The sequence below is a fragment of the Somniosus microcephalus genome, chromosome 2 (assembly GCF_052327205.1).
Source record: "Somniosus microcephalus isolate GS21.2 chromosome 2, FLI_Smic_1.0, whole genome shotgun sequence".
Classification (NCBI taxonomy): Eukaryota; Metazoa; Chordata; class Chondrichthyes; order Squaliformes; family Somniosidae; genus Somniosus; species Somniosus microcephalus.
Genome location: NC_140988.1, coordinates 349,880,307 through 349,894,723, shown reverse-complemented (window position 1 = coordinate 349,894,723; position 14,417 = coordinate 349,880,307). Strand labels below are relative to the sequence as shown.

Below are 14,417 nucleotides of genomic sequence, written 5' to 3'. Positions count from 1 at the left end.
CGAACAAGAAAAGTTAAAGATAGTATTAGATCAAAGGAAGAGGCTTATAATGTCAAAAAGAGCAGTAAGCCTGAGGATTTTAGAATTCAGTAAAGGAGGACTAAGAAATTGATAAAGGGAAAATAGAATATGAGAGTAAACTAGCAAGAGACATAAAACAGACTGTAAAAGCTTCTTTAGGTATGCAAAAAGGAAAAGATTAGCGAAAGTAAATGTGGGTCCCTTAGTGCCTGAGACAGGAGAAATTATAATGGGGAATAAGGAAATGCCAGAGAAATTAAACAAATACTTTGTGTCTGTCTTCTCGGAAGAAGAAGCAAGAAACCTCACGGAAATAGTGGAGAACCAAGGGTCTAGTGAGAATGAGGCACTGAAATAAATTAATATTAGTAAAAAAAATAGTACTGGAGAAATTAATGGGACTGAAAGCCAATAAATCCCCTGGACCTGATGGCCTACATCCTATGGTTTTGAAAGAGGTGGTTATAGAGATAGTGGATGCATTGGTTGTCATCTTCAAAAATTCCATAGATTCTAGAACGGTTCCCGCGGATTGGAAGGTAGCAATTGTAACCCCACTATTTAAGAAAGGAGGGAAAAAGAAAACGGGGAACTACAGAATAGTTAGCCTGACATCAGTTGTAGGGAAATTGCTAGAATCTATTATTAAGGACGTGGTAACAGGGCATTTTGAAAATAATAATAGGATTGGGCAGAGTCAACACGGATTTATGAAAGGGAAATCGTGTTTGACGAATCTGTTTTTGAGGTTGTAACTAGCAGAATAGATGAGGGGGAACCAGTGGATGTGGTGTATTTGGATTTTCAGAAGGCATTCGATAAGTTGCCACACAAGAGGTTATTAAACAAAATAGGGCTCATGGGATTTGGGGGTAATATACTCGCATGGATTGAGGATTGGTTAACGGACAGAAAACAGAGAATAGGAATAAACGGGTCATTTTCGGGTTGGCAGGTTGTAACTAGTGGGGTACCACAAAGATCAGTGCTTGGGCCTCAGCTATTCACAATCTATATCAATGATTTGGATGGGGACCAGATGTAATATATCCAAGTTTGCAGATGATACAAATCTAGGTGGGAATGTAAGTTGTGAGGAGGATGCAGAGAGGCATCAAGGGGATTTAGACAGGCTCAGTGAGTGGGCAAGAACATGGCAAGTGGAATATAATGTGGAGAAATGTGAAGTTATCCACTTTGGTAGGAAAAATAGAAAAGCAGAGTATTTTTTAAATGGTGAAAGATTAGGAAATGTTGGTGTTCAGAGGGACCTGGGTGTCCTTGTACACGAATCACTGAAAGTTAACATGCAGGTACAGCAAGCAAATGGTATGTTGGCCTTTATTACAAGAGGATTTGAGTATAAGAGTAAAGATGTCTTACTGCAATTATATAGGGCCCTGGTGAGACCACACCTGGAGTATTGTGTACAGTTTTGGTCTCCTTACCTAAGGAAAGATATATGTGCCATAGAGGGAGTGCAACAAAGGTTCACCAGACTGATTCCTGGAATGGGAGGATTGTCCTATGAGGAGAGATAGAGTAGACTAGGCCTATATTCTCTAGAGTTTAGAACAATCAGAGGTGATCTCAGTGAAACATACAAAATTCTTACAGGGCTTGACAGGGTAGATGCAGTGAAGATGTATCCCCTGGCTGGGAAGTCTAGGACCAGGGGCCACAGTCTCAGAATAAGGGGTCGGCCATTTAGGACTGAGATGACAAGATATTTCTTCACTCGGAGGATGATGAATCTTTGTAATTTTCTACCCTAGAGGGCTGTGAAGACCCAGTCATTGAGTATATTCAAGACTGAGATTGATAGATTTTTGGATATTAGGGATATGAGAATAGTGCAGGAAAGTGGAGTTGAGGTAGAAGATCAGCCATGATCTTATTGAATGGCCAATTGAGTCTCGAGGAGCCGAATGGCCTACTCCTGCTCCTATTTCTTATGTTCTTAGTCTTAGTGATTTGTATATCTGAGGGAGAAAGGAATAGAAGGGTATGCTGATAGGGTTAGATGAAGAAGGGTGGGAGGAGGCTTGTGTGGAACATAAATGCCAACACAGACCACTTGGGTCGAATGGCCTGTTTCTGTGTTGTAGACTCGATGTAACTCGATTTACACATTAATTGCCCATTAAACTCTCCACAGAAATTTAAGTCTAATAATTAACAGTGTAAGTACCCTTTTAACATTGCGATAATTGTTAAAGACTGCCAATGAACCTCTCTTGCACAGAAAGTATATAATTGACAGTATGGAGTCTCATTCCTTCAGGTTGTGAATTGTTGTTGGAGATTTTAAAAATTTCAAATTTTGATTTTTTTTTTCTTACTTTTCCTTTCTGTCTCACTTTTTTTTCTCTCTCTTAATCCAATCTTTCTTTCCCTGTCTTTATTTCTCTTTCTCTATCTGATTTGACATTGAATTCACCACCTCCAATTCACCCTCCTTCTCAGTCTTTCCTCTGTTTCTTTCTCAATCCTTATATCTCATTGGTTAAGGAGATGCACTGTTTGTCCCATTTTTCACCGAGGCTCCTGATGCCCCTGTTGCCCTCGCCATGCCGTTACCGGCTCGCACTTCCAGCAACTTTGTGGGCAAAACTTTTTTAAACCCAAACATGCATGAACTAACGGCACACCACAAGCTGCCCCGCTCAAGCAAAATCTGGCCCATGGATGATTTTTTTTTTTTTTTTAAATACTCCTTCATTTTTGGATGTCCGCATGTTAGTTAGGAGCTTAAAAGTTGGCACAATTTTTGAGAGATTTATCCAACGCAGAAATAAAAGATCTATTGTATTGTAACCTATGGTTTTTCCTCAAGGAAAACAAAATTCGACAGATCAGACAGTTCCATTTTCATGGCTGGCCTGAGGTGGGAATTCCTGCTGATGGAAAAGGAATGATCAACCTGATTGCAGCAGTGCAAAAACAGCAGCAGCAGTCAGGAAACCACCCAATCACAGTGCATTGCAGGTAAGCCACAAACTGCTTAACAGTGTGCTGCAGACAACATTTTTCAGTCAAATGGAGAGCCTTTGCGGCCATGTTGAGAATTGTAGGTGTGTTCCTGGGTATTAAAGCAGAAAATTCTGCAATATTTGAGATTGCATTTTTTTTATAATTCAAAGAGGTCACTGCTTATACCTGTGAGACAGCGATTCTAATTTCTGACATCTTTGAGATGAGAGGGAGAGACAGAGAGAAAGACACAACTAGAGAAATAGACAGAGTTTCATTCCACATTCTAATTTGATATCTTTTAAGTTAACTGTTGTAAAGAAACAAAGCCTTTTTGAGGGAAATGTAGGGGAGGAGAAGTAAACTGATTGAGGTGGGGAGGGCTTCTGCCCTTTTGCCACCTGGGAGAGAGCAAGTGGGAGTGGAGTCAGTGGATGGAGGGAGGATTACAGGTGCGGAGAGTGACAATGGACCAAGGGCAATGTAAGTGAGGAGATGGGAGGGAAGTACAAGCCAATGGAGGAAAGAATGACGAGGAAGCTACTTAGGGCCACATTTACCTTGCAGCCACCACCCCAAATGCAGCCTATAGCCATTGCCACACTGCCATATCACCCACCACTTCTTACCTGAAAGAAAGGAACAGAGGCCGAGAGAAGTGGAAGAGGGCAGAGAGAGAAGCAAAAAGAAAATCAAGAGGAAAGAAATAGACAGAACCAGAGAAAAGACCAACACACACACAGCAATAAGTCACAAATAAGAGAGAGAACATAATTTCTGATTTACCATGTGCAATGTCACTGACTATGTGTTGATTATCTTTCTCCCATGGAGATGCACACGTAGAGTCAAGAGTGTACTCGTCACTTGAAGTAGTGTTAGAGGGCGGGTGACAATTGGACCAGGGTACGCAGACTAATTCAGTCCCCATTTTAAAGTCATATATTCTGTCATCTTATATTTCCATTGTGAATTTCTACACCCACATTTATAATGCATACTGACCATGTACCCACAGTGCTGGAGCTGGAAGGACAGGAACATTCTGTGCCCTGAGCACTGTCCTGGAAAGAGTAAAAGCTGAGGGCATCCTAGATGTTTTTCAGACAGTCAAGAGTCTACGGCTACAGAGGCCACATATGGTCCAGACACTGGTAAGTACTGTGAACTTAACGAGGGTATTTTCAGTGCTGGTTTGATCCAGTATGAGGCACTGAAAGAATATCGAAGACATTTTAATATCTCGGGGTGTACTGAACAGCAAAAATTAAGGCTTTACATTTTTGTGCTCACAATCAGTTTTTATTGGGGGCAGAAACATCTGCCAGTTTAAAATAACTCGACCTTAAAACTAGCTTTCCTTAATGCCTTATGTCCATTTTAGTGTTCATTAATATGCGGAGGTCACTTTCCCCATAAACAATAAGGAACAACAAGAGGTCCCACACATCTGTGCTGCGTAGATTGGCAAACGTTATTGCGATTTTAAAGCCAGCCTTGATTACAATGGATCAGTATTTCTATCTGCAAGTCAAATTAAGCTGAAATAGGTTAAAGCCGATTATACTCTTGAATCTTGTGTTATGCTTTTTTGTTGCTGTTACCCCACAGGTATTGTACTGTAATAATAATTGGGGCAACTATGGAATGTAGGATTCATGAGTTAACTTAAGATCTCCCTCGAGAGTAAGAAAAGAAAAATCTTTCACTTAATGTCTTATCAAGTCTCCCAGAAATGTCCCAAAACACTTCACATACAATGAATTACCTTGCAGTGCAGTGACTATTGTTAGTTAAGTGACTGGGGCAGCTATTTTGTTCACCGCAATGTCCAACAAATAGCATTGAGTTGATTGACTAGTTAATCTATTTTTGTTGGTCATGGTGGTTGAGACGAATGTTTGCCAGAACATCTACCAAACTCCCTGTTCGAGTAGTGCTACAAGGTCTTTAATGTCCAGCTCAAACACTGGACCAGACAAATAGGACCTCGGTTTAATATCTCATGTGAAGAACACATCTCTGACAATGCTACATTCCAAGGGTATTGCATCGGTAATGTGCTTTCTATAATAAGCTGCTTAAAGCTGCATACAGTGCTCTGTGGCCTCACCATTGTATTGTACAAATTTGTCATTACCTCTTTGCTTTTGTATTCTGTTCCTCTATTTATATAACCCATATTAGTTTTTTTTTATTGCTTTATCTCCCTGCATTTACACTTTCATGGAATTACGCATTTAAATCGTTGAGTCGCTGTTCATCCGAACCCTTCAGTGTCTTTCCATTGAGTGTACACACCCATTTCTTCCAAAGTATGTTAACTCACACTTCTCCACATTAAATTGAATCTGCCATATGTCTGTCTAGTCCACTAACCTTGTCCACGTGCTGTTTAAGTCTTTTACTGTCTTTTGTGCCATTTGCCCCTACTTTTCTGTCTTTAGCTAATTTAGATATCCTGCTCCCAAAAGAACATAAGAAATAAGAACAGGAGTCGGCCATACGGCCCCTCGAGCCTGCTCCGCCATTCAATAAGATCATGGCTGATCACCGACCTCAATTCCACTTTCCCGCGTGATCTCCATATCCCTTGATTCCCCTAGAGTCCAAAAATCTATCTCTCTCAGCCTTGAATATACTCAATGATTCAGCATCCACAGCCCTCTGGGGCAGAGAATTCCAAAGATTCACAATCCTCTGAGTGAAGAAATTCCTCCTCATCTCAATCTTATATGGCCTACCCCTTTATCCTGAGACGATGCCCCCTAGTTCTAGACATTCCAGCCAAGGGAAACAACCTCTCAGCATCTACCCTGTCAATCCCCTTCAAAATCTTGTATGTTTCAATGAGATCACCTCTCATTCTTCTAAACTCCAGAGACTATAGGCCCATTCTACACTATTTCTCATCATAGGACAGCCCTCTCATCCCAGGAATCAATCTAGTGAACCTTTGTTGCACCGCCTCCAAGGCAAGTATATCCTCCCTTAGATAAGGAGACCAAAACTGTGCACAGTACTCCAGGTATGGTCTCACCAAGGCCCTGTACAATTGTAGCAAGACTTCCTTACTCTTATACTCCAACCCCCTTGCAATAAAGGCCAACATGCCATTTGCCTTCCTTATTGCTTGCTGTACCTGCATGCTAGCTTTCTGTGTTTCTGCACGAGGACACCCAAATCTCTCTCAATACCAACATTTGAAAGTTTCTCACCATTTAAAAAAGATTCTGTTTTTCTATTCTTCCTACCAAAGTGAATAACCTCACATTTCCCTACATTATACTCCATCTGCCACCTTCTGTCCACTCATTTAGTCTATCTATATCCCTTTGCAGACTCTTAGGGCTGGATTTTGCCAATGGGGAGCTTTTGGACGCGGGACTCCCGCCTCTTGGCTTTTGGCCAACCCACGCTATTTTCCCTTGATTAACCTTGTTAAGCCCGCCCAGTGGGCTTAGCAGGCCAATTGAGGGGAAGCCGGTTACAGAGAACGTCAGTTGTATGACGTTTCATCTGTCAAAAATTTTTGACAGATGAATTGTCATCGTTTGACAGCTCTGTGAAGCTGTCAAACACTGACATTCTCTGTAATTTGATGAGTTCTTGTATTCAAGACTCATCAAACCTCTTTCTTGAGCAGAAATTAGATGGTTGTTGCATTGGAGAATGTAGCAGCCATCTGTCATCTCTGCCGCAGAGATGCGAGACTCTCCACATCCCCAACGATTGAAGCCTGCAGGAAGAAACAAAGGTAAGAAAACTTTTTCTAACACTTTCCACTTAACTCACATATTCCCCTCTCCACACTTGCACCCATTACTTACCTTCACAGCACACTTTTGCACCCCTTCAACCCCCGCAGACCTACGGCTCGCCTCGGTGACCCTGGCGGGGTTCGCAGCCTTCGGGAAGCCCGCACTTGTGTGGGTAAAATGGAGATAATCCTCTTACTGCCTGTTAACAGGCAGTTAAGCGGCTGTAATCCCACCCGGCGCGGGTCGGCTACCCGCCTCCTGGCAAGATGGCATGGGGGCGGGATGGACTACCGCCCCCAAATTCTGCCATTTTCCCAGCAGTCCTGCCTCCCCAGGGCTGGCAAGATCGTGCCCAAAGTGTTCTCCTCACAGCTTACTGTCCCAAAACCAAATCATCTGTATATCTCAAGAACAAAAGTAGATCCATTTCTGACTATTGCAGTACATCAATTACAACCCTTCACCAATCCAAGAAACACCTTGGATCCTAACACTTTGTTCCTTGTTCATCAGCCAGTATTCTATCCATGCTGCTGCACTTCCTCTTCTAGAATACGCCCAAATCTTTGTAGCAAGCCTTATGTGAGACATGTTATCAAACACATTGGACATTAGAATTTTCCCCAGGTAGGCGGGTTGGGGGGCGAGGGGGCCTCCGAGGTGGGCTGGAGGCCAGGTTTCCCGCAGGCCCTGCCGACTTTAATGGCAGAGCCTGATTTGAATGTGAGGCCTCGGATTCCCGCCCGCAGCCAGCCAGCCAGCTTGAGAGGCTGGCTGGCTGGCTGTGGGCGGGTAGGCCTCAGAAGCGAGGAGCCGGTCCGAGGGAGGGATCATGGGAGGAGGATCAGCAATTGGCAGGGATCGGGAGGGGGGAGGAGGATCGGCAGAGGTCGGGGATCGGGAGGGGGGAGAGAGCATTGGCAGGGGTTGGGAATTGGGGGTTGGGGTGGTCGGCTGGGGATTGCGTGGGGGTGGGTATGGTCAGGACCCTGGATCCAGGAGGCAGGTATAAAGCCACTTACCTCCTGGATGCAGCAGTCCCCGCCTCTGTTTAACTGCTGGGTTTAACGAATTGTGTGAAACCTGTCCCCATGCAGTTAAACACAAAATGGAGAGAAAAGAGAGACTTCCAGCCTCATTACAATATTTAAATTGAGATAACGCACCCTGGGAGCGAGTTGCTGACTTTCCCCCCCACCCACCCAGGTCCTGCCTCTGTCAAACCCAGAACTGGGCGGGTTGGAGGCAGGATCAGGTTGGGAATCCCATTTTTAACACTTTAACTGCCCCCACGTTCCAACCCACCCGTTTTTTTCGGGGGAAATTCCAGCCATTAGGTCAAGGAATAAAGGCATACTGCCAATTTTGGAGAATAAGACTCAATATTTCTTCGAAACCCACTACCCTGCCCTGCTCCCCTCCTCCCAAAAAAGTCTTTCTGAGCTATGCACTTGTAATTGAAAGGCTTCTGGGCTTCTGCTATGCCAAACTAGCCATTAGGAGGTTTGCACAAAAGTAGATTTGGGCTGATTTTTTTTTTTACAAATTCTGCTTCCCCCTCTTCACCTCCATTGGTGGAGAAGCACCAATCCTCCACTTGCTATCCCCCTGCAGCAACAGAGCTGAGAATTTAGTGAAATGTGATTAAACCTCTCCCCATCAATCTGCAACATAATTAATAAACCATTGGAGGTTGGCATAGCACAGATGTACTCCATTTTGGTGTTTTTGCTTGAGATTTATAGGCCAATATATATATATATATATATATATATATTTTTTTTTTTTTTAAAGAGATGCCTAATATTTTTGTTGTAGTTTTAAAAAAAAAAAAAAAAAATCTTTCAACTGTCACAAGGACTAATAATTTTTATTTTCTTCTGCAGGAACAGTATGAATTCTGCTACAAGGTCGTGCAAGAGTACATTGATGCATTTTCGGATTATGCTAACTTCAAGTGAAAAAATGCCTTCGTAATATTTTGTAATCTATTTGTTAATATACCCAAACCTGTGTACATATCTTATTGGTTTTAGAGGTTGGTACCATAGGCTTCATATTAGCTAGAGATTTTATATGTAGCAGATGGTTAGCATATTAGTCTCATTTCAGCAGTTTTATTGAGTAATGTAGCCTGATGTTCGGATTGATGTTGATCAAGTTTATTTAGTAGCTGCTTGGAAGGGTATTCATTTAATTCAAAGGGGGTAGGGCAGGATAAAAAAAAAGTGAAGTCAGATGACCACAAAATCTGTGACGTTGATTGGTTGATGCCCTTGAATCCACTTTGTCATTGCCAGTGCTTTCTTTTATTTCAACTTTGATAAATAATCAAGTTTGGAATACCCTTCTGTCATTAATTGATCAGTGCCATTTAGGCGTGATACCTTTCACTTGGACCATTCTCTTTCTCAGGCATTTAACAACTTTGTAATTGTACACTTTATATTTTCAATGTCGTGCCATTTATTTATCAAATTTGAGGTAGAAGCAGTACTTTCCATTATTGAGATGTGTAGAAAGGCAAAGCGACTTCAGAAACGCTTAACCGTGCTACTATATTGTAGAAATGCAGACCTGTAAAGGGAATACAATAAGAAAATACTGCTTTTAAAAAAAGCTTTTTTTTGCGAGCCTACACAGGCTGAACTGAAAAGTACTGGATATCCTGCCTGCATTATTTTTCACATATCCCAAAATCTGTGTAATGTCCAGGTTCAATTATATGTAACTTTGGTCTTGTAAAATTAACACATCTCTAATCTTTTTTCTTTTTTTTTTGCATTAAAAATACATGGGACTTGTTATAAAGTTCTATACAAGTTAAAAGATGTGTGGACTTCGAGTAATACATTTGGAAATACAGTCTTGATAGGGCAATATAAAAGAATACTCTTTAACCATAGCCACTGTGCACTGTACATATGAGCTGTAACTTGAAGGGTATTGAATTATCTGTTATATATGTTCTTAAAATCTACTTGTTTGAGCTTCTGTCTCAATAAGTAGAAAAGTAAGTGAAATACGATGTTGGATGTTGCTACAATGTGAAAGATTTGCCTGAGATTTAACATCATCTTCCTTTAGACACAGCTGCCCCATTTTACAACTTTTTCCCAGTTAACACAAAGCCTTTGTGCAAAGATGGAGCTTAATATTAATAACTTGCACAGGAGAAAAAAAATAAATTCAGTGACTCACGTGTATCATTTATGTCTAATCTGGGCCAAAAATTATTCCAATTACATGGTTTAAAAAAAAATCGGCATTTAAGTTTTGAAATTGATAATTTTTAAAAAAGCTGTAGTTGATAAATGTAAATGTCTTTGGTTTATCATTCGCTCCTAACAATTATATTTTTTCGTAAAATGTACAAATAACTGCAGTTTCTTAACCTGTATTTATTTTTTTATTACAAGGAGAAAATTTGGTGGATTTTTTAAGTTTATTTTTAAGTTTATCTTTTAGTAGTTTAGGAGCACTCATTGCCAGGTAATTTGAGGTGAAGCAAAGTTGGGTCAATATTTGGATAAAATAGCTTACAGCTTGCTTGTACAATGACCTGTATGACATATAGTGCACAGTCCCATTAAGTTATTTGAGTTTTTGCTCATATCACATTTGAAAAACATGACACAGCTGTTTACCAAGTTCTCTATAGTGCATTCAGTAGATAGACTCTGGTCATTTACTATATGTTAAATGGATTTAATGTCAGCTGCCTACCTTCAGTACTTCTGATATCACTGACCACACTAGTGTAAATAGATATTGACTGAATCCCTGACTCTTGAAACTTTGGTATTTTGGGACAATGGCTAAGCTAAAGCTATAATCAGAATAAATGTGCTCATTACAAAAAAAGTCCATTTGCTTTTTTATTTTTGATTTGAGTGAATGAATTGATGCAAACTGGAAAAACAGGCCAGTTTTATTTGGCTGTTATCGTGGAGGTTTTTGACTACTCACAGACCTACTGTGTAGGGTTAAGACTTAATGAATCTGGTATCAAGGCTGCTTTCCCACATCCTTACAAGTTTTCTACCGTTTATGCTGTTATAGATAACCGACTTACGTCAAACACAAAACACTTGGATTCATCTCGATTGGTACTGACTGAATTGTTTGAACAAAGTATCAAAATGTAGGTTGAAGGTACTCATTACTTCCCTGCTCATATTCCATCAGGGTATTCAGAAACCAACCAAAGTTTGGGAAGTTAACCCACATAAGAGAACAGTTTCTCCCCTTACAAATACTTTATCTGGACTTGCTGGGCAGCTAGTCATCCAAATGAAGGTGGCTATGTTTCAAGTTCACTAAGCAGTTTGACCAGAGTCACAACAGCAAATATCAGCGACCTAGCACTCTTACAATTTTGCAGTCCATGAACAATTTTTCAGCTGAAGGAATCTGCATTGGTTGGATTTGATGGAAAGTTTGTTGCCAAAGGTGTCTTGGTTTGTGCCAAAATTTTGAGCCTTTATTTAGATCTATAGACTGGTTTAGTGGAACTACTTCCATTAAGTGCTCTTCAGCAAACGTGCTAAGATGCTAGAGTTGCTTATTTTGAAGCAGCAATCGACCGTTAAGCTTTCTGAATAAAAGTTATGAAACTGACCTTCGTAAGCCACCACTGGATAAACCAAAGGGAAATATGCATCTTCGTTTCAGAGCTTTTTTTCATTCTTGGCATATGGGCATCGCTAGCAAGGCCAGCATTTATTAGCCATCTTAAGTTGCCCTTGAGAAGGTGGTGGTGGGCCGCCTTCATGAACAGCTGCAGTCCATGTGGTGTTCGGTAAAAAGTTCCACGATTTTGACCCAGCGACGATTAAGGAACAATGATATATGTCCAAGTTGGGATGGTGCGGATCTTGGAGTTGATTGTGGTCCTGCTGCCATTGTCCCACTAGGTTGTAGCAGTCGTGGGTTTAGGGGGTCCAGCCAAAGAAGCCTTGGCGACTTGCTGCAGTCCATCTTCCGGATAGTGTACACTGCAGCCACAGGACGATGGTGGTGGAGGGAGTGGATGTTTAAGCTGGTAAAGATGGGGTTCTGATCAAGCTGATCATACTGCTTTTCTCTGGATGGCGATGAGCTTCTTTAGTGTTATTGTAACTACACCCATCCAGGCAAGTGGAGAGTGTTCCATTACACTCCTGACTTGTGCCTTGTAGGTAGTACAGATGCTTTGGGGAGTCATGGGGTGAGCCACTCACTGCAGAATACCCAGCCTCTGATCTGCTCTTGTAGCCACAGTATGTGGCTGGTCCAGTTAGGTTAGGTTTCTGGTCAATGGTGACCGCCAGTGTGTTGACGGTGGGGACTCGGTGGTAGTAATGCCACTGACTGTCATGTGGAGATGGGTTCCGCCCTCTATTGATGATTGCCATTGCCTGATACTTGTGTGGCGCGAGTGTTACTTATCACCAAGCTTGAATGTTGTCTAGGTCTTGCAGCATGCGGGCATGGACTGCTTCATTATATGAGGAATTATAAATGGAGCTGAACACTGTGCAATCATCAGTGAAGAGCCCCGTTTCTGATCTTAAACCATCTTCCTTTGTGCCAGGTATGACTCCAGCCACTGGAGAGTTTCTCTGCCCCCTGCCCTTTCCCATTGACTTCAGTTTAACTGGAGCTCCTTGGTGTCACACTCAGTCAAATGCTGCCTTGATATCAAGGGCAGTCGCTCTCATTTCACCTCTGGAATCTAATTCTTGTGTCCATTCTTGGATAAGGTCTGGAGCCAAGTGGTCCTGGCGGAACCCCAACTGAGCATCAGTGAGCAGGTTAGCGGCGAGTAAGTGCCTCTTGATAGGACTGTTGACGACTCCTTCCATCACTTTGCTGATGATTGAGAGTAGGCTGACAGGGCAGGAATTGATCAAGTTGGATTTGTCCTGCTTTTTGTGGTCAGGGCATACCTGGGCAATTTTCCACATTGTCGGGTATCTGCCAGTGTGGTAGCTGTACTGGAACAGCTCGGTTAGAGTGATGGCTAGTTCAGGAGCACAGGTCTTCACTACAGCCGTGATGTTGTTGGGTCCTGTGGCTTTTTTTGTGTGCAGTGCACTCAGCCATTTCTTGATATCACATGGAGTGAATTGATTTGGCTGAAGACTAGCATCTGTGATGGTGAGGACCTCAGGAGGAGGCAGAGAAGGAGAATCCAGTTAGCATTTCTGCATTAAGATGGTTGTGCACGCTTCAGCCCTGTCTTTTGCACTCCTCTGCTAGTCCCTGGAGGACTGGGATGTTGATGGAGCCTCTTCCACCTGTTTGGAACTGGGTTAGATGTTAGGAGGTGGTTCTTTTACGGAGAATACTGGACATGTGGAACAAGCTGCTGGCTCATGCGGTGAATGCTGATTCGCTGAATTCCTTAAAACGTGAGTTAGATCTGTTTCTGGCCGACCGGAGATCATCTCGTACAAGAGGTAGGTACCATATTTGTTTGGCAGGCCTCATGGGGTTCCCAGTTTTGAGCTGCTAAACCTGTTAATCTATCCCACTTAGCACAGTGGTAGTGCCTCACAATGCAATGGAGGGTGTCCTCAGTGTGAAAATGAGGCTTGGTCTCTACAAGGACTGTGTGGTAGTCACTCCTGCCAGTACCGTTATGTACAGATGCATCTGCAACAGGTAGACTTGAAGACTAGCTCGTGTATGTTATTTCCTTGTGTTGGATCTCTCATCGGGGGAATGGACGCCAGGGTGAAACATTTGAGAGGAGCAACAAGGTGCACATAAGACTGGGAACCACAAATAGCAGTAGAGTAAAGAATAGTTCAGAAATCGGAGGGATCAGACAGTGGGCATGCTAGGCAGTATGCAAGTAGCATGGTAAATAAGGTTGGTGAGTGTGGTAAACCACTTTTATCGTTACACTATAGTTATCACTGTTGTATTGTTATCACCGTTATCACTGTTGTATCACGATACGAGGTCACCTCTTGTCGCGCTGTTATACCTGGGCTGACCACCTCCGACTCCGCCCATGGCTCCACCTACCTGCCCAGGTATAAAGGTAGTCGACTGGCTGGTATTCCTCCTTGTTGGACCCGATCACCCACGAGGGTGGGCTCTGTTATTTAGTCAATAAAAACCTTTAGTTACGTTCCTAACTCGTCGCTTTTTATTGGACGAATTGATAGGTATATCAATTTTATTGACTAAATTTTAAAGATGTCTACTACTGGCCAGCCAGAAACCCTCCCAGAAGCACAGCCACACCAGCCAGCTTGGCTGCAAGCCCTCAAACCACCGTACCTGGATCTAAACCCACAGGCAGCAAACGCAGCCCTCAACTTCAAACACTGGCTGGACTGCTTCGAATCCTACCTGGAAGAATCCGGCGCCCCGCAGAGATCCAAACTAAGACTTCTGAACGCCCAAGCGAGCCCGAGAGTATACGCACTCATACAGGACACGACTACGTACGAGGCCGCTATCAACCTACTGAAACAGCAGTACCGCAGCCCGGTAAATTACATGTACACCAGGCACCTCCTAAGATCCCGCCCGCAACAGCCAGGAGAGTCTGTAGCTGAATTTTTACGGGCGCTAAGAGCACTCGGCAGGAACTGTGACTTTAAAGCGGTGACGGCTGTTGAAAATACGGAAGATAATATCCGCGATGCCTTTGTGAAAGGCCTA

The 14,417-nt window shown here is 42.6% G+C and overlaps 1 protein-coding gene across 6 annotated transcripts in view; it reads left to right on the top strand.

Moving 5' to 3' along the window:
* Positions 1-13,881, top strand: part of ptpra (protein tyrosine phosphatase receptor type A) — a 323,319-nt gene extending 309,438 nt beyond the window's left edge. For all 6 annotated transcript variants that reach the window (XM_085975519.1, XM_085975515.1, XM_085975518.1 and 3 more), the window contains 3 exons: positions 2,858-3,009; positions 4,013-4,148; positions 8,642-13,881. In XM_085975519.1, the coding sequence (XP_085831645.1) occupies positions 2,858-3,009; positions 4,013-4,148; positions 8,642-8,716 (363 nt within the window). In that variant the 3' untranslated portion in view covers positions 8,717-13,881. The remainder of the gene's footprint in view (positions 1-2,857; positions 3,010-4,012; positions 4,149-8,641) is intronic.
* Positions 13,882-14,417: the final 536 nt, after the last annotated feature.